Source organism: Podarcis liolepis (assembly GCF_965112155.1).
Source record: "Podarcis liolepis genome assembly, chromosome: 7".
Taxonomy (NCBI): Eukaryota; Metazoa; Chordata; class Lepidosauria; order Squamata; family Lacertidae; genus Podarcis; species Podarcis liolepis.
Window position 1 is genome coordinate 87,956,152 of NC_139561.1, and position 19,329 is coordinate 87,975,480.

The following is a 19,329-nucleotide window of genomic DNA, read 5'->3' on the forward strand; positions in this document are numbered from 1 at the left end:
GCGGTACCTATTTATCTACTTGCACTGGTGTGCTTTCGAACTGCTAGGTTGGCAGGAGCAGGGACTGAGCAACGGGAGCTCACCCTGTCGCGGGGATTCGAACCACCGACCTTCTGATCAGCAAGTCCTAGGCTCTGTGGTTTAACCCACAGCGCCATTCTATCTCTTCTCACTCTCCTCCTTTCCAGCCTAAACATGCCCAGCTTCCTCAACCGTCCCTCCTAAAGGTTGGTTTCCAGGCCCTCGATCATCTCGGCTCCCCAAGGTTACCTTATGTGGAAGTTCTGTACGTTGACGTTCTTGTAGGGCGCAGTCTTCCTCTGGCACCAGAGCAACAGGCCTTCCTTGGCCGAAGTCTCTGCAGGACGAAGGGGAGAAAGAAGAGAGAGGAGGTGATGGCGCCGTCCTTGGCAGGATGGGTCCCTAGCATGGGGGGTGGTGAAGCTAAGGCAGCAACAGGAATGGGACGGAGCCAGGACAACATTTCCAAACCTAAGGGTCGAAGGCCAACGTTGCACAAGGCTCTTCCACGGAAAAAAAAGGTGTGCAGGATGCCACTTTGTGCACACAGACTCCCTAAAACAGTGGTAACTGTAATAAACAAAATGCAACATTGCATTTTTATACAGGCATTCTCCCGCTTGTGCATGGCACTGGGAAGCAACCCAATAATTCATTTCAAACTGGGGAATGGCAGGAGAGAGCTGAGGAGTCCCCGTGGCTCGCAAGGCACTGAGGTCCAGCTCCGAGGGCCTTCTGGCGGTTCCCTCACTGCAAGAAGCCAAGTTACAGGGAACCAGGCAGAGGGCCTTCTTGGTGGTGGCGCCCGCCCTGTGGAACACCCTCCCACCAGATGTCGAAGAGAACAACAACTACCAGACTTTTAGAAGACATCTGAAGGCAGCCCTGTTTAGGGAAGCTTTTAATGTTTAATAGATTATTCTATTTTAATATTCTGTTGGAAGCCGCCTAGAGTGGCTGGGGAAACCCAGCCAGATGGGCAGGGTATAAATAATAAATTATTATAATATTATTATTATTAAGGAGACCCTCCCTGAAGCCCAAATAGGACGTGTGCAAGGGCCAGAGGAAGCCCCGAAGAGAATGGAGGCACAGCAGGGCTTTGTTTGCGCTGCTCAGTCTCCCCGTCTGACAGCTGATGCGCTAGGTAGTGCAGCACCAGTCTTTCATGCGTCCTCCAGCCTCCGCCAGCCCCAGAGCTTCAGTTCTAGTTGTGGATATTTCTGGACACAGTATGAGTTGAAGAGAGAGTGACAGAGAGGGTGTCTTAAGGATATTTAGAGGGTGCTCCCCACTTTGTACAATGTCACCTATGCGCGTGGGGGCCCAGAACGTAACCCCCACGCAAGTGGGAAGCTGCCTGTTGTTGTGATCTGCCCAGGGACAGATCCAAGCGGGGAACGGTCTTGGGGGAAATGACCCTTTCCTATAAAGCAGCCTCCCCCAAGCTGGCGCCCTCTGGGTGTTTTGGATGATGGGAGGCAGAGTTCAAATCATCCAGAGGGCACCAGCTTGGGGGAGGCTGCAACGAAGCGCTTGCAAATCTAGTACCCTGAAAAGGTACAGGCCCATTTGAGTTTTTGCTAAGAAAAACGCCGCCAGGTGCCCCGAATCCTTAACCCGTGTTTGTTGTCACTTGTGCAGAAGGGAAGGGGGGTTGTTGTGGGGGGGGCATCTGCAGGGGAGAAGAAGTGGCAAGCAGGATAGGAAGGTGAGCTCACACACACACACCCCACCCCCAAATAATGGCATGTTTTTTTTAAAAAAAAAGCCCTTTTGCTTGTGCCTGAACTGGGAATAAAACAGCTGAGCTGCATAAGATCAGGTGGGTGTGAATTTGCGTTCTTAGGTACTGGGGCTGCACTGGGGCCCAGGTAGAAAACCATGGGGGGGAAGTATTGCCCCCCCCCAAAAAAGGTCTCTGGCTGCCTAATGCCTGCTTGGCAGGCATTCCCAAAGCAGGTATTTGCCAAGGAGCCTGAGCCACGCGCTCAATAAAGTCAGCGAGGGTTATTGCAACCGACTTGAGCAGCTGCACGGTGCATGATTAATTGTCGCTGGTCTAACGAGAAAGAGGAAGCGGTTGAAGGCGTGGGCACTGTCGTGGATCACCGCAAGTCCGCAGTGCATTGCTGCACGGGATTCGCCAGCTTCCTAAACGTGCCAGACGTACAGCTGGTGCCGACATGCCAGAAGGAAGGTGCAGAGAGGGCAGGCTGGCGCACGGCCTGCGGGAACTTGGGCGCTCACCTTCTACGGAGATGTCCTGGATGGCGAATCTGAGGATGATGGTCCAGATCATGCCGAGGGTCATCTTTGCGTTGCCGTCGACGATTTCTGGAAGCAGATGGGAAGGGCGTTAAGGGAGGGAGGCCGGTTCTGTTCTGGATCAGCTCACGCTTCGGCCAGAAAGCGGGCAACTTGCATAGCTCAGTTGGTCAGAGAGTGGTGCTGATTATGCCAAGGTTGGCGGTTTGACCCCCAGGGTCTTTCCAACTCCATGATTTATGCTGAAAGTTCCCAGGTGAACACACGGAGCAGAAAGGACACATGTGCCAAGGAGATGACACTGAGTTGTGGCAAGGTGATGTGTTCCCACTGCACACCCCTAGGGGTCTGGTGGGGTGTGTGTCCCCTGACGCAACACCCACAGTTGGGGACACCCTGCCTGCCGATACCAGGCCGGTACCACCAGCTCATTGTACAGTGATAGCCTGTTCAACTTGCAAAACGTTCAGAAACCAAGGCACGACATCCGATTGGCTGCAGGAAGCTGCTGCGGTCAATCGGAAGCCGCGTCGGACGTTCAGGTTCCAAAGAACGTTCGCAAACCGGAACACTCACTTCCAGGTTTGCAGCGTTCAGGAGCCAAAATGTTCGACTTGCAAGGCGTTCAGGATCCAGGGTGCCTGCCAAAAACACTGGTGCCTGTTCAGATATGTTTCTATGTGTTTTAATCAGATTTTTAGCTTATCGTTTATTTTAATTAAGTAGTTGACTTTAGCTGTTTTTACTAGTAATTTCATTGTTTCATACTTTTAGAGTGGTGGGGTTTTTTTTTAAACCAAGCAGTATATACAGTACATTTTATGAAACAAATAAATCTGGGCCTCTACTATATATATATATATATATATATATATATATATATATATATATGTTTTCGTAGATTTTCACGGGTACAGGAATGCAGGTTTTGGTGTCCTCGGGTGTCTTCCCGTGTAAAAGTTGGGGTGTCTAGGCGACGTTTCGACGAGGTCTCACTCGTCATCTTCAGGCTGGTGCTTTCGGCTTCTTGTTACTGGAACAGAGCGGGATCTCAGTGTTTGAGTTCCTATAAATACTGTAGAGGGGTGTGGTGTATTGCCTCAAAAGTTCTGGGCAGAGGGGAAGTTCCCAGGCTAGTGTTCTTTTCTTCTTTTGTTCCTTAATTACTTGAGGGATATCTTGAGTGATTACTTGAGTGATATTCTGAGTACCACTTAGGTGACCCACCTAAGTGGTACTCAGAATATCACTCAAGTAATCACTCAAGATATCCCTCAAGTAATTAAGGAACAAAAGAAGAAAAGAACACTAGCCTGGGAACTTCCCCTCTGCCCAGAACTTTTGAGGCAATACACCACACCCCTCTACAGTATTTATAGGAACTCAAACACTGAGATCCCGCTCTGTTCCAGTAACAAGAAGCCGAAAGCACCAGCCTGAAGATGACGAGTGAGACCTCGTCGAAACGTCGCCTAGACACCCCAACTTTTACACGGGAAGACACCCGAGGACACCAAAACCTGCATATATATATATATATATATATATATATATATATGGTTGAACACACTTGCCACTTTGAGGGGCAAGTCAGCCTTTCGTGTTTCTTCCATTTGTGAATTATTGCACCAACTGGTGTCACCTTCTCACCAAGCTGCTTGGCAATAGTCTTGTAGCCCAGTCCAGCCTTGTCCCGGTCTACAATCTTGTCCCTGACATCCTTGGACAGTTATTTGGTCCTGGTGGCTAGTTTGGAATCTGCTGGACTGATTGCTCCTGTCGACAGGTGTCTTTTGTACAGGTACTGTAACGAGCTGGGATTACAGGTAAGACCTCTCCCTTACAGCACCTTGTTACATACAGTGAAGATACTGTACCAGGTAGCCTGACATTTGGCTGGTTGATAGGGGATCAAATACTTGTTTCACTCATCACAATGCACATCAATCTCTGACTTTTGTCTTCTGTGTTTCTGGGGGTTTTCCTGTTCTAATTCTGTCCCTCACAGCTACGATAAACCTACCATTAAAATTATGGACTGGTCATTTCTTCGTCAAGAGGGCAAACCGGCAAATTTAGCAGGGGATCAAATACTTTCCCCCCCTCACTGTATGGGCATAGAGATCAGCGTTCAGAAGGGCTGTAGCTCGGTGGTGCGTACGCATTGCATTTCCCAGGTCTCAATCTCTTGCAAAGACTTCTGCCTGAATCCCTAGAGAGTCCTCTGATGTTATGGTAGCCCAGCTCCCATCAGACTCAGGGGTAGGGGTTGGAGCCCAACAACATACAGGGAAGGATAAACGACTATCAGACTTTGAAAAGCTGGCATCGCTGGGTCAATTTCATCAATTTTGTTGAATTCAACTAAATAGCTTTAATTGGATTTTGAACGAATGCGCAATTCATTGTTACTGTTTTGAATTTCATTGTGCAAACTGCTATTCTGAATAATGCTTTTCACGGGGGGGGGGGGGACAAGTTCGTGGAACCAAGGGGGCTTTGAAGAGGAAAAGTCTGGGAACCCCTGACATAGACAACACTGATCTGGACGGGCTCATTGTTCAACTCTAAGGCAGCTCCCTAAGTTCTTCCCTGTTCTGCAAATCTTAGTACAGTGGTACCTCGGTTTTCGAGCGTCTTGGAAGTCAAACGTTTCGGCTTTCGAATGCAGAAAACCTGGAAGTAACTGCTTTTGGGGGACAGGAGGCGGGCAGGTGTGGAGGATTCCCTGGTCCTGAATGGGGTAATTGTGCCCCTGAAGGACCAGGTGCGCAGCCTGGGAGTCATTTTGGACTCGCAGCTGTCCATGGAGGCACAGGTCAAATCTGCATCCAGGGCAGCTGTTTACCAGCTCCATCTGGTACGCAGGCTAAGACCCTCCCTGCCTGCGGACTGTCTCGCCAGAGTGGTGCATGCTCTGGTTATCTCCCGCTTGGATTACTGCAATGCGCTCTACGTGGGGCTACCTTTGAAGGTGACCCGGAAACTACAACTAATCCAGAACGCGGCAGCTACACTGGTGACTGGGAGCGGCCGCAGAGACCACATAACACCGGTCTTGAAAGAACTACATTGGCTCCCAGTACGTTTCCGAGCACAATTCAAAGTGTTGGTGCTGACCTTTAAAGCCCTAAACGGCCTTGGTCCAGTATATCTGAAGGAGCGTCTCCACCCCCATCGTTCTACCCGGACACTGAGGTCCAGCGCTGAGGGCCTTCTGGCAGCTCCCTCCCTGCGAGAAGCCAAGTTACAGGGAACCAGGCAGAGGGCCTTCTCGGTAGTGGCGCCTTCCCTGTGGAACACCCTCCCACCAGATGTCAAAGAGAACAACAACTACCAGGCTTTTAGAAGACATCTGAAGGCAGCCCTGTTTCGGGAAGCTTTTAGTGTTTGATGTTTGATGCATTATAGTATTTTAATATTCTTTTGGAAGCCGCCCAGAGTGGCTGGGGAAGCCCAGCCAGATGGGCGGGGTATAAATAATAAATAATTATTATTATTATTATTATTATTATTATTATTATTATTATTATTATTATTATTACTATTACTATTATTATTATTACTATTATTCAGTTTTCGAACGCTTTTCGGAAACTAAAAACATGCCACACCGCTTCCATATTGAGTTTTCTGGACATAAATGCTTCCGGAAATGCATGCTTCGGTTTTTGAATGTTTCGGAAGTCGAACAGTCTTCCGGAACGGATTACGTTCGAAAATCAAGGTTGCATTATACAGTGGTACCTCGGGTTAAGCACCGCATTTTTCGCTCTATAAGACGCACCAGACCACAAGACACACCTAGTTTTTGGAGGAGGAAAACAAGGGGAAAAAATTCTGAATCTCAGAAGTCAGAACAGCAAGAGGGATCGCTGCGCAGTGAAAGCAGCCTGCATTCGCTCCATAAGATGCACACACATTTCCCCTTACTTTTTAGGAGGGAAAAGTGAGTCTTATAGAGCAAAAAATACGGTACTTAATTCGTTCCGGAGGTCCGTTCTTAACCTGAAGCACCACTTTAGCTAATGGGGCTTCCTGCTGCCGTCGCACCGCCACCGTGCGATTTCTGTTCTCCTCCTGAAGCAAAGTTCTTAACCCGAGGTAATATTTCTGGGTTAGCGTAGTCTGTAACCTGAAGCGTATGTAACCTGAAGCGTATGTAACCCGAGGTACCACTGTACTGGTTTGCTTTTCAAAAGCAAGTTTCTAGGCCTTATGGTGCAAAATATACATTTGGTACCACAGGGGCAATGTAGCCTGAGTTCTCCAAAGTCAGGCGGTGGGCTGATTAACGTTTCCAGCGGCTGCAGGCAGGGCCTCGGTTCTGTGTGTAGGCCCTGGCTGCTCCCAAAGGGGAGAAGCGGCTGCATAAATGATGCAAAAGAGCAGGAACTGTGCAAATTCTGCTCCGTTTGCAGGACACAGAAATGTTTTGTGTCGCGTTGCTGGAGCACAGTCTACAGTCCGGCTTTGTACTCTTGAACCACCCAGGAAGCCTTTCTGGCTGGTCCTCTGTTGCAATCTGCGCCTTTTTTGCCTTCCGCCAGCAGACACAATGGAGGGGGAGACTGGATTCCCCCCCCCCCTCCCCCTGAGAAGATTAACAAGAGATGCTGCAGGCCAAGGCAAGTGGCCGGCAGGAGTTGCTTGCAGTTCCTGGGAGAATCAGAGCACAGAATTCCCAATTCGGATTCCTTTATTTGCCATCAGGCCGCCCGGAAGCAAGAGTTAATTCCTTTGCTCTCTTAACCAGCACAAATCAAATCATGGCTAAACTCATAATGGCCTATATATCTGCGACTTACTGTACTCTGCTTTTGACTGTATTGTGCTTATTTGTTAATTCCATGGAAAAACCCCTGAAAATATTCCTCCCCCCGCAAAAAAAGGGTAAAAACTGCAAGAGTTAAAATTTGGTCCCCTAATCTTAACATGCTAAGGTAAAAGGGTAAAGGGACCCCTGACCATTAGGTCCAGTTGTGGCCGACTCTGGGGTTGCAGCGCTCATCTCGCTTTATTGGCCGAGGGAGCCGGCGTACAGCTTCCGGGTCATGTGGCCAGCATGACTAAGCCGCTTCTGGTGCTGGAGTGGTACCTATTTATCTACTTGCACTGGTGTGCTTTCGAACTGCTAGGTTGGCAGGAGCAGGGACCGAGCAACGGGAGCTCACCTCGTCACGGGGATTTGAACCGCCGACCTTCTGATCGGCAAGTGCTGGGCTCTGTGGTTTAACCCACAGCGCCACCCGCACCCCAATCTTAACATGCTGAAGTTGTGCAAAAGATGAGCAACGTTCTGGATATCCCTGGCTGGACAGAGCAATCTCCCTCCAGCAGTTGCTGCAGGTGGAAAACCTGCAGCCCAAGCACGGAATTTGCAAGCGCTCAGAAGCATGAACGCTCAGAAGTCGAAACAGCACAGAAGGTGCTGAGCAGAGACGCCAAAGGGTGTCACTCTGGGGAGGGGTGTGTGCAGGAGCAGAGAGGGCGCCAGGCTGGATGAGCCTCCTTTTCTGTAACCAGAGATGCCACACCCGATGCGCCAAGAGGGCACTTGTCAGAACATGCGCTGGTTTCAAGGACAGCTCCCTTTCCCAGGTTAGGTCCCCGAAGGCAGGGGAGGCGATGCCGGAGCGCTGGGGAAGCTCCGGAAAGCTGGATTCAGCTCGCCTGGTCTAGTGCTTCCAGAAAGGACACGATGGCATCGAAGAGAGATTTGCCACGGGTGCAAACCGTCCCCCTCGGATAAATAACTGGAGGTGGGCGGGGGCCTTGCATCTGCAGCTGGCAAAGAAGAGCCTGAGGACACAAGCTTGATGGATCAGATCAGGGGTCTCCAACATGGTGCTCACTAACCACAGCACCCACATTTAGGAGAAGCTGGATGCCAAAGGGGCCAATATTAAGGGTTTTTGCTCCAGGGAGCTGAATATTTTCCTTGAAAGAGGGTTGCCTGTTTCGGGAGGATTTTCTGCCTCAGTCTTTCTTCTGTAAAATGGGTATGCTGCAGCGCTCAACGGTTTCTTAGAGATGTTTGACAGTGGGTCTGCCCCAGGAGGTTGTGGCCTCTCCTTCCTTGGAGGTTTTTAAGCAGAGGTTGGAGGGCCACCTGCCATGGACGCTAGAGCTGAGATCCCTGCGTTGCAAGGGGTTAGACTGGATGACCCTCAGGGTCCCTTGCAACTCTACAGCTCCAAAATAGGATTAGGGTAATCTGGTCCCAGCCAACATTCAGACGGAAGCCAGCTTGAGTGCCTTCAGGATGCTCAGAAAAAGATCATGAGGATGGATGGCCTTTCCAACTAATCTCCAGCTACCAGGACACTGTCTCCGAACAAGTAGCTTGCATTTAGTTTCAAAACATCAGAAGAGCCTGCAGGATGAGGCCAATGGCCCATCAAGTCCAGCATCCTGATCTCACAGTGGCTGACAGTGGGAAACCTGAATCAAAAATGTAAATTGAAATATAGTGGTGCCCCGCAAGACGAATGCCTCGCAAGACAGAAAACTCGCTAGACGAAAGAGTTTTCCGTTTTGGAGGTGCTTCGCAAAACGAATTTCCTATGGGCTTAATTCGCAAGACAATGCCTTGCGAGTTCCTGCGGGGTTTTTTTCTCCCCCCCCCCTTTCTAAGCCGCTAAGCCGCTTATCAGCTGATCCGATCAGCAGATAAGCCGCTAAAAGCCGCTAATAGCGCTAATCTGTCAATGGGCTTGCTTCGCAAGACGAAAAAACTGCTAGACGAAGAGAATCACAGAACGGATTCTTTTCATCTTGCGAGGCATCACTGTACCGTATTTTTTGCTCCATAAGACGCACGTTTCCCCTCCTAAAAAGTAAGGGGAAATGTGTGTGCGTCTTATGGAGCGAATGCAGGTGGGAGGCAGGCAGGCGGGAAAAGCCCCACTCTCTGCGCGGCTCTTGCAGGCTTTTCCCCAAGGAGGGAGAAGGCACTGAGACAGCCTGTCAGTCCCTTCTCCCTCCTCATAGAAAAGCCCGCAGGAGCCGCGCATCCTTTAAAGAGCGCGCGGCTCTTGCATGCTTTTGTGGGAGGTGGGGGAAGGGACAGAGGGCAGCCCCTCAGTCCCTTCCCCCACCTCCCGGAAAAGCCCCCAAGACCAGCACTCCCTTTCACTAGCCGTGTGGAGCATGTGTGGGGCTCTTGGGGGCTTTTCTCCCTCCTGGGGAAAAGCCTGCAAGCGCCGGACACACGCTCCACACGGCTTGTGAAAGGGAGCGCTGAGCAGAGCCTGGGATGCAGACAGGCTCTCTTCCGCGCTCCCTTTAAAAATATTTTTTTCCTTGCATTCCCTTTCTAAAAACTAGGTGCGTCTTATGGATGGGTGCATCTTATGGAGCGAGAAATACGGTGCTTTTTTGTCACTTGTACAACTTGTATACAGTGAGATTACACAAGCACCCCCCACTCAGCTCTCTTACGTCTTAATTCCCCTCTTTTACTGACACACACACACACACCAAACCCGAAAGTCAGTTGCCCTTTTGTTATCTTTTCATTCAGCAGCCTAACAGTCCACGGATACAGTACGTTTCTGAGCACAATTCAAAGTGTTGGTGCTGACCTTTAAAGCCCTAAACGGCCCCAAAGGCCCAGTATACCTGAAGGAGCGTCTCCACCCCCATCGTTCTGCCAGGACACTGAGGTCCAGCGCCGAGGGCCTTCTGGCGGTTCCCTCCCTGCGAGAAGTGAGGTTACAGGGAACCAGGCAGAGGGTCTTCTCGGTAGTGGCGCCCGTTTCCGTGCGCTGCTCTGGTTCGCCAGAAGCGGCTTAGTCCTGCTGGCCACATGACCCGGAAGCTGTACGCTGGCTCCCTCGGCCAATAAAGCAAGATGAGCGCCGCAACCCCAGAGTCGGCTATGACTGGACCTAATGGTCAGGGGTCCCTTTACCTTTACGAAGAGCCTGCGGGATCAGGCCCATTTAGTCCAGCATCCTGTTCTCACAGGGGCCAGCCAGATGCCTCGATGACAAACCAACAAGCTGGATTCGAGCAAAAGAACGCTCCCTTTTTTATCTAAATCCCGACTGGGGCGCAGGCAGTGTGTGAAAACCTGCCAGGACCTTGTGTTTGTCTGTGATCTGTAAGACACCCCGGCACTGTTTGAGGAGTGCAAGCCACATCCAGGGCAGGGAGCCCCCCCCCCCGGAAGAAGGAACTGCAGAGCTGAGGGTGGGTGGGTGGGGGAAAAACCCAGCGGCCAAGAATTTGGGGGATTTTTGTTTGCTTGTTTCAAAGCGTGTAACGTATTTATTGCCAGCGTATAAATCTGGCAAGGCTCAAAGGAATATCGGTCACAGAAGCTCAGAACAATAACGGCAAGTATTTGGATGGGGGGGGGTTTGCATCACTGGATGCAATTAAGTTCAGAAGAGCCAGCCGTATGCTCCCAGCTGACCAGCTGCGGGAAAATGAATCTTGCCCTGGGCAAATGGCTCCATGGCTCTTTCCCTTTGTGTGTGTGTGTGTGTGCGCGCGCGCATTGCTCTTTCCAGTTCCCAAACTACTTTTCAAATTGCCTTGACGATATCTGCAGACACAGAGAGCAGGGAGATCAGAGGATACTGTTCTCTTTCCAGAGAGCTTGTTCAGGACCTGCAGCTGCAGCCAATCCGACTTACATGCACCACGGAAGATTACACTAAAGCTGCTCTGTTTAGGGTTACACACACTAAGGAAATGCACCGCGGGCTCTGTGGGCACAGAATTCTACTCTGTGATTTGTATAAATTGGGACATTGTCCAGTATCTCTGCATCACGCATTCCGGTTTCGCGAGTCACGGGGAAGGGCAAGGAGGGCACAGGGCACAGGAAACGTTACTCAGCAGCTCCTCTCGACTTCCGAGATTCCAACAGAAGTGGCCTGCACATTTTTAAGCGTTTCAAAAGATAAGAAGACATGGGCCCCAAAGGCCCACATCGTCCAGCCTCCTATTCCCACAATGGTCAAACCAGGTGCCTATGAAAAGTCTGCAAGCAGGATCTGAGCGCGACAGCCCTTTCCCAACCTGCAGTCCGCCTCCACCTGTATTCCAGCAGATGGAAATCTCTTTAGCAGGAGATCCAGCTGCCCCAGAGCTGGGGAAAACTGACTCTCCAACTCCCTTCATCATCCCTGATTCCGCAGGGTGGAAGATGCAGGAGTTGCAATACAACAGCATCTGAAGGGCTGCAGGTTACTAGCCCCCTGCTCTGTCTAATAAATAATAATAATACTAATAATTTATTTATGGGACGCGGGTGGCGCTGTGGGTAAAACCTCAGTGCCCAGGACTTGCTGATCGTAAGGTCGGCGGTTCGTATCCCCACGACGGGGTGAGCTCCCGTTGTTTGGTCCCAGCTCCTGCCCACCTAGCAGTTCGAAAGCACCCCTAAGTGCAAGTAGATAAATAGGGACCGCTTTATAGCGGGAAGGTAAACGGCATTTCCGTGTGCGGTGCTGGTGCTGGCTCGCCAGCTGCAGCTTCGTCACGCTGGCCACGTGACCCGGAAGTGTCTTCGGACGGCGCCCGCTCACGGCCTCTTGAGCGAGATGAGCGCGCAACCCTAGAGTCGGTCACGACTGGCCCGGATGGGCAGGGGTACCTTTACCTTTACCTTTTAATTTATTTATATCCCGCCCTCCCCAGCCAAAGCTGGGCTCAGAGCGGCTAACAACAGTAAAAATAGCACAGTTTACATAAAAATGCATTTCCCGGCCTTTCGACCTACTTTGCCATTCTCTTTCTTTGCACTTTATTCCGCACAACCACCGTGTGAAGTGCTGGGAAAGACTGTTTGTGTGTGTGTTTTGTGTGTGTACACGACTTGGCCCACTTCACCTTTATAAGGATTTGAACTCAGTTCTGTTTGATCCAAGTACATTATCTCTCTTACGCCACACTGGGTCTCCAAACAGATGAACAGAGCACATTTGACAGGTGAAAGTCAAGCTTTTAATGTTTGATGTTTTACTGTATTTTTAATATTTTGCTGGAAGCCGCCCAGAGTAGGCGGGCTATAAATAATAATAATTATTATTATTTTCCTTGTAGGTGTGGCTACTGATGCAACAAGCCGCACAGTTCTCAACGGCAGAATTTACATTTCCTCTGTGCATAATCTGGCTTCTTCTTGGGTCTCTCACACTCAGTCCAGGAGGGGCGTGGTACTCAGTGGCAGACTAGGCCCTTTGCATGCAGATTTACCCAGACTGATTAAATTTTGACCCAGGAAGATCCCCAAGGTGGATACAACTCTGGGGCTCCTTCTGCCCACTTCTGACACCTGCTGTTGCACTGGGGCAGTGAAATTGTTCCTTCCCCGAGGACTGAGGGTCCTGTCCTTGTCCCAAGGGCAGAGAGGGAAGGGCCAGAAGCAGCCACTGACCACTAGAGGGGCGGAAGAGTAACTGCAGTTTCTAGGATGAATGCTCAGCCTCCCTAGCTAGAGGAGATCTGGTAGCAAGGCTGCAAAAGCCCTCTGAGAACCACTGCCAGTCCGAATCAATGGCACTGCGCTAGGGAGGGCAGGGGAAGCGAAAGCAAGATTCACCGTGTCATTGTTTTATAGAGCGCCGTCAAGGCGCAAGATATTTTTAAACATAGTATTTGACTTCCTCGAGTCTCTTCCGCCTGAATTTCTTAATAAAAAAATTCCTTCCTGTAGCACCTTAAAGACCAACTAAGTTAGTTCTTGGTATGAGCTTTCGTGTGCATGCACACTTCTTCAGATACACTGAAACAGAAGTTGCCAGATCCTTCTATATAGTGAGAAGGTGGGGAGGGGTATTACTCAGAAGGGTGGTGGGAATGGGAGATTGGCAGATAGCTGAGATGAGCCTGTTGACGACTCTTAACGACTGTAATAGGTCTTACAGGAAAAGGCAAGGGGTGAGAAGGTGAGAAATGGCTTAGTCATGTATAATGAGATAAGAATCCGATGTCTCTGTTCAGACCAGGTCTCTCCATTGTTTTAAGTTTGGTAATGACTAAGCCATTTTTCACCTTCTCACCCCTTGCCTTTTCCTGCAAGACCTATTGCAGTCGTTAAGAGTCGTCAACAGGCTCATCTCAGCTATCTGCCAATCTCCCATTCCCACCACCCTTCTGAGTAATACCCCTCCCCACCTTCTCAATATATAGAAGGATCTGGCAACTTCTGTTTCAGTGTATCTGAAGAAGTGTGCATGCACACGAAAGCTTATACCAAGAACTAACTTGGTTGGTCTTTAAGGTGCTACAGGAAGGAATTTTTTTATTTCGACTATGGCAGACCAACACGGCTACCCATCTGTAACTGAATTTCTTAGTAATTATCTGTAGCAGTTTCCAATATCAATATTTCAAAAAACCAAATCACAGTCAAGATGGATGCTACTTAATTGTAATTAATTAAGTGGCATTATACTGTATTGTATGTTTTTATTTTTTCCTTTTTTCTATTTTTTCCCCTGTTTTATCTTTTGTTTGTTTTTGTTACTGTGAATTCTTTTGTATTATGCTCGTTTACTGAAAATAATAAATATTATTTGGGGGGGGGGGAGATGTTTTTAGAAAGTAGAAGGGAGGAGGTCCCTGCCCCGAGAGGCCTCCAATCACAGACAACTCACAATAAACAGCTTGCGGCGTTTTGTGAAACGGGCACGACGTTATCGCCGGGAGAGGCTTGGAAGAACAGCACCCCAACCCGCGCAATCTCACCTTCAGCTCCTATGGAAACCAGCTTGACTCCTTTGCTTGCGATGAAATCGAGAGCTTTGTTCACGTTGTTGATCTTGTGTACCCTCATCTTTCCTCTCTCCGGTTTCGGTAACCGCTCCCCTGGGGAAGCAGAAAGAAGAGAGGGGCTGGTTGGTTGGTTGAAGGAGCAGATCGGATTGAAAGAAAAACACAAAAGTGAGCTTCCTTTTCACATCAGATGCAAGCTCAGCAAGAAACAAAGGAAGCCTGTGGCTCCTGCAAGACAAACACCTTTCTTGTCCGAAGAGGAACAGATTTTTTTCTTTTCTTTGGGTTTCCTAAGTTACTCCAGGTTGAATTCTCTTTAGCAGTCATCCGTCTCTCCAAAAGGAGAAGAAGCTGACATTTGGGTCAGATTTCCCAGGGTGTAAGCCTATTCAAGCACCAGAGTGAGGCCAAAATCTTGAACCAAGGGGGGGGGGGAGGGTGTTGAGAGGGAGCTGGTGCGAATGGGTCAAAATGGGGTTGACAAGGCGCCAGATGGCCCATCGGCCTTCAGCCACCCCAAAAATCAGTTTAAACCCAAACTGTGAAATTATTCAGATTCAGAATAACAAGGTTTGCACGGCTAATTCAGAGTTAAGAACTGGACAGTGTAGAAAGAGTACGCTGTGCCTTGTCTATTTGTTCTCCACACCTCCCGCTCCCCATTTCTTTGTGGTATCAGACACCAGTGGAAAGCCATGTTCTTCCAACCAGACCCCTGGAAAGGCAACTGACTTGTGAATTACAAGGATTGCAAGCTCCCCAAGGACATGCTCTACGGCAGGCCATATAGGCAAACTTGGCCCTCCAGATGTTTTGGGACTACAAATCCCATCATCCCTTGCCACTGGCCCTGTTAGCTAGGGATGATGGGAATTGTAGTCCCAAAACATCTGGAAGGCCAGGTTTGCCTATGCCTGCTCTACGGGGAGCCGCCTTCAGGCAAAAGGCCTGTTGGCAGACCAGATGTGTGTTACAAAGATGTCTGCAAACACAACATGACAGCTGGCAACATCAGCCTTGCCCTTGCAGATGACCGCAGTGCCTGGAGACAGGCAAGACAGGTTGTGTATCCGCAGCAGCGACCAGAGGAGGAATAACCAGAATGAGCGCAGAGAGAAGAAACGGCAAGGTGTGTCTGCAGCAGCACAACAGGATGCCTTCCTCTGCCCCAGCTGCAACAAAACATGTCTCTCCCGCATTGGTCTCTGCAGTGCCAGCAGGCGCTGTAATTCCCCAGTGGTTTGACTTCACCCACAAAGGTGTGCCAGTCCCTTGTCCCCCGAGACAGACGGATGCCAACAACAAACAGGCCATGGGGCCACTGGTATGATCCCAGGGCTGATGCGTCACCTCCCGCCATCTTAGGAAATGGGTAGGCAAACTAAGGTCCGGGGGCCGGATCCGGCCCAATCGCCTTCTCAATCCGGCCTGCGGACAGTCCGGGAATCAGAGTGTTTTTACATGAGCAGAATGTGTCCTTCTATTTAAAATGCATTTCTGGGTTATTTGTGGGAATTCGTTCATTCCCCCCCAAAAAAATATAGTCCGGCCCCCCACAAGGTTTGAGGGACAGTGGACCGGCCCCCTGCTGAAAAAGTTTGCTGACCCCTGTCTTAGGATGTTCGAGGATGACTGCTCAAAACTCAAACTTGCCGCAGAGCGAAAAGGCGGTCCTGAAAAATGCCAATCAACAGCCCCTGCAAGTCCTTCTGACCCTCACCTGAAATGACCTCCAGCAGCAACATGAGCTTCAGGCCATCACGGAAATCTTCGTCGATGTTCTCAATCTGCGTGCCGGCTTTCCGCAGGTGAGAATTGCACCATGCTGTGAAAGTCTGGGTGGGAGAAAAAGAGGAAAGGTAAGGCTCTGGAATAATAATAATAATTATTATTATTATTAATTTTTTATACCCCGCCCATTTAGCTGGGTTTCCCCAGCCACTCTGGGCGGCTTCCAACAGAATATTAAAATACAACAATCTATTAAACATTAAAAGGTTCCCTAAACAGGGCTGCCTTCAGATGTCTTATGGACCCTTATAGACTCAAAAGCACTACAGACTGGTACTGTGGCAGCCCCTCTGGCTCCTTCAAGGCAATATGAGATCCAAGACAAACACAGGCTAACTTTTTTTTTTGGTTCGGGAAGGAAACACGCAAAGAGGTTCAGCTCTTTGTCCTCCGCCCACCCAGGTTCTGACTTCAAATAGTTATGACTTCCTTCCAAAATTGAGCGGGGCTGCAGTCTGGCCTTCCATGAATCCTCATCACATGAGGCACAGAATCTGGCCAAAAGCCATGGAGCCTGGTTGATATTGCGACACTTGAAAAGCCGCAGGTTTCTAGTCCTCAGGTTCAGAAGCAGCCTGGAAACTTTTTGCCCCTTTAAACACAGCCCAATGTATGGTATGTAACTCCGGTAAAATTAGCAAAAATGTATAAGACAAGTAACAAATGTTGGAAATGTAAAGAAAAAGAAGGTACATTTTACCATATGTGGTGGGAATGTAAGAAAGTAAAAAGCTTTTGGGAAATGATTTATAATGAACTGAAGAAAATTTTGAAATATACTTTTGTTAAGAAACCAGAAGCATTTTTATTAGGCATTACAGGTAATGAGATAAATAAGAAAGAAAAGAAGTTATTTTTATATGCAGTGACAGCAGCAAGAATATTGATGGCCCAGAAATGGAAACAAGAGGAGCTACCTACGTTAGAAGAATGGAGAACAAAAATGATAGACTACGCAGAATTGGACAGAATGACAGGAAGGATCCGAAACCGGCAAGATCAAAGATTCACAGAAGATTGGGAAAAATTTATTGAATATTTGCAAAAACTAAGTGATAATCAGATTACGTTTGTAAGTTTTCATGAAGCATTGTGATGGGAAATAAGTATTAAAAGGGGGTGAAGTTTTACAGAAATAATATAATATAAACAACAAAACAGAAATGTGTTTAAAGTTAAAATATGAAGGATTTGCAGACAAGTTGAGGGAAGTCGGAAGAAAGAGAAATAAGATGTAACTAGGATGTCTGGAGTGTATAATTTTGTTTTGTATTTGAATATGAATATATATATATATATATATATATATATATATATATATATATATATATATATGCAGGTTTTGGTGTCTTCGGGTGTCTTCCCGTGTAAGAGTTGGGGTGTCTAGGCGACGTTTCGACGAGGTCTCACTCGTCATCTTCAGGCTGGTGCTTTCGGCTTCTTGTTACTGGAACAGAGCAGGATCTCAGTGTTTGAGTTCCTATAAATACTGTTGAGGGGGTGTGGTGTATAGCCTCCAACGTTCTGGGCAGAGAGGAAGTTCCCAGGTTAGTGTGCCTTTTCTTCTTTTGTTCCTTAATTACTTGAGGGATATCTTGAGTGATTTCTTGAGTGATATTCTGAGTACCACTTAGGTGGGTCATTAAGTGTGGATTAGTTGCTAAAGCTTTCGTGTCTTGACCTCTTGAGCTTGTGAAGAGTTTTTCTGAGAAGATGGCTGTACTGCACTTAGTTGTGCTCTGGCTTGGCTTCGTGTATAGGGGCGAGCTGTGGTTTTGTGCCCTGTGCCAGCCAGATCTGTGTAGGGATTGCAGGGGGGTGCAGCATCCGGAGGTGCCACTATGGTTTGGCTACTGGATGGTGTCTGTAATTTATCTGTGGAGAGGGTCTGGGTTTGGGTCTGGTGTGGTTGATTGGTGATGGCGTTCTGTGTGCCTCTGGTTCTGGTGTCGGTTTTTGTGGGGAGGGCTAATTTCCAGATGTCTGGCAGGCGGGACGTGTCGTCACGCTTGTTCATGTTGTGAGGGTGTTTCTCTATCTCGATGGCTTCCATGATTATTCTCTTGTGGTGATGTTCCATGTTAAAGAGCAATTTGGAATCTGCAAAATTAATTTCGTGTCCTGTTTCTTTCATGTGTTGGAAAAGAGAGGAAGTTTTTTCTTCTTTTTTGACGGCATTCTTGTGTTCTGCGATACGTGCATTTATTCGTCTGTTTGTTTGTCCAATGTACGTGGCTGGGCAGACTTTGCAGGGTATTTCATAGACCCCTTGGTTTTCCAACTGGATTTTATCTTTGGGGTTTCTGAGGATATTGGCTATTTTTTGGTTGGTGCAAAAGGCTGTTTTGATATTGTGTTTATGGAGGATTTTGCTAATTTTATCTGTAGTGCCCTTGATATAAGGAAGGAGGGCCATGCCATTGTTTTCTTCTGTGTCTTGGTTTTTGGGGGGTGTTTCTTTTTGGATTAGCTTCGTAACCCTGTTTTGCTGGTATCCATTGGCGATTAACACATTTGAGAGATTCTGTAACTCAGTTATCAAGTGGTCTTTGTCAGCCAGGCGTTTGGTTCTGGAGATGAGAGTCTTGGCTACGGAGTTTATTTGTGCAGGGTGGTGGTGTGATTGTGCATGTAAGTAGCGGTTGGTGTGTGTTTTTTTCCGGTAGATAGTGTGTCCTAGGGAGCCATCAGGTTTTTTGTAGATTAGGACGTCAAGGAAGGGAAGTTGGTTGTTGGCTTCTATTTCCATAGTGAATTGTATTTTGGGGTGTAGGCTGTTGAGATATGTGAGGAAGCTATCTAGTTTTTCTTTCAGTGAAGAATTTGTGATGGCCTGGGACTCGGGCTCAGACTGAGAGACTCAGTCTGCACCAGATCCTTTGCCTCGGGCAGTCTGGGGCCTGATCCTGAAGAGCCCTAGTCTGCACAGGTTCCCCTGCAACAAGCGCCAGCTGGGCCGAGTCAGGGGCCTGAGCCTGCCCTGGCTCCAGATGTGGGGATGACCTCGTTGCCTTCAGCTGGGCCATCACTTACAGCTGCTGCTCTACCAGTTGGGTCAGGGGAGGCTGAGGCGGCCTCTGGGTCTAGTAACCCACCGACATCTCCCAAACTGCAGAGACTGAGGTCTGAGAGAAGGAGAGACCTGAGTACTCGCAGGAGGAGTGCTCGCCTTCGGTCAAAACAAGGAGGTGAGTCACTGGGGGATCAGGACCAGCCGCTACCCCGATAAATATAAAAGACTGTCGGACCCCCGCCCCAGGTTGCGGGAGCAACGTTACTGTATGCCAGATCCTGCCTGAGATCCTGTACTTGTCCTTGCCTGGTTTCCTGTCTCGTGTCCTGCCTTGGCCCTGTCGGACTGACTCCTAGCAGAACCTTCGGATTCTGGACCAGTCCTGGACTACGTTTCACGGGTTACCCCCGGGCCCAGCACAGAATTGCAACTCACCACTAAATGCAAGAGGAACCCCCCCACAAAAAAAAATCTGATGCAAATGCACTCTCTCCTTCCAACCC

General features: G+C 48.9%; 1 protein-coding gene across 4 annotated transcripts in view; it reads right to left on the reverse strand.

Moving 5' to 3' along the window:
* The window catches only part of ACTN4 (actinin alpha 4), a 134,585-nt gene that overhangs the window by 49,145 nt on the left and 66,111 nt on the right, over positions 1-19,329 (reverse strand). For all 4 annotated transcript variants that reach the window (XM_083515797.1, XM_083515800.1, XM_083515798.1 and 1 more), the window contains exons 2-5: positions 15,743-15,857; positions 13,996-14,115; positions 2,272-2,358; positions 271-358 (exon numbers count right to left, since the gene is read on the reverse strand). In XM_083515797.1, coding sequence (XP_083371923.1) covers positions 271-358; positions 2,272-2,358; positions 13,996-14,115; positions 15,743-15,857 — 410 coding nt within the window. The remainder of the gene's footprint in view (positions 1-270; positions 359-2,271; positions 2,359-13,995; positions 14,116-15,742; positions 15,858-19,329) is intronic.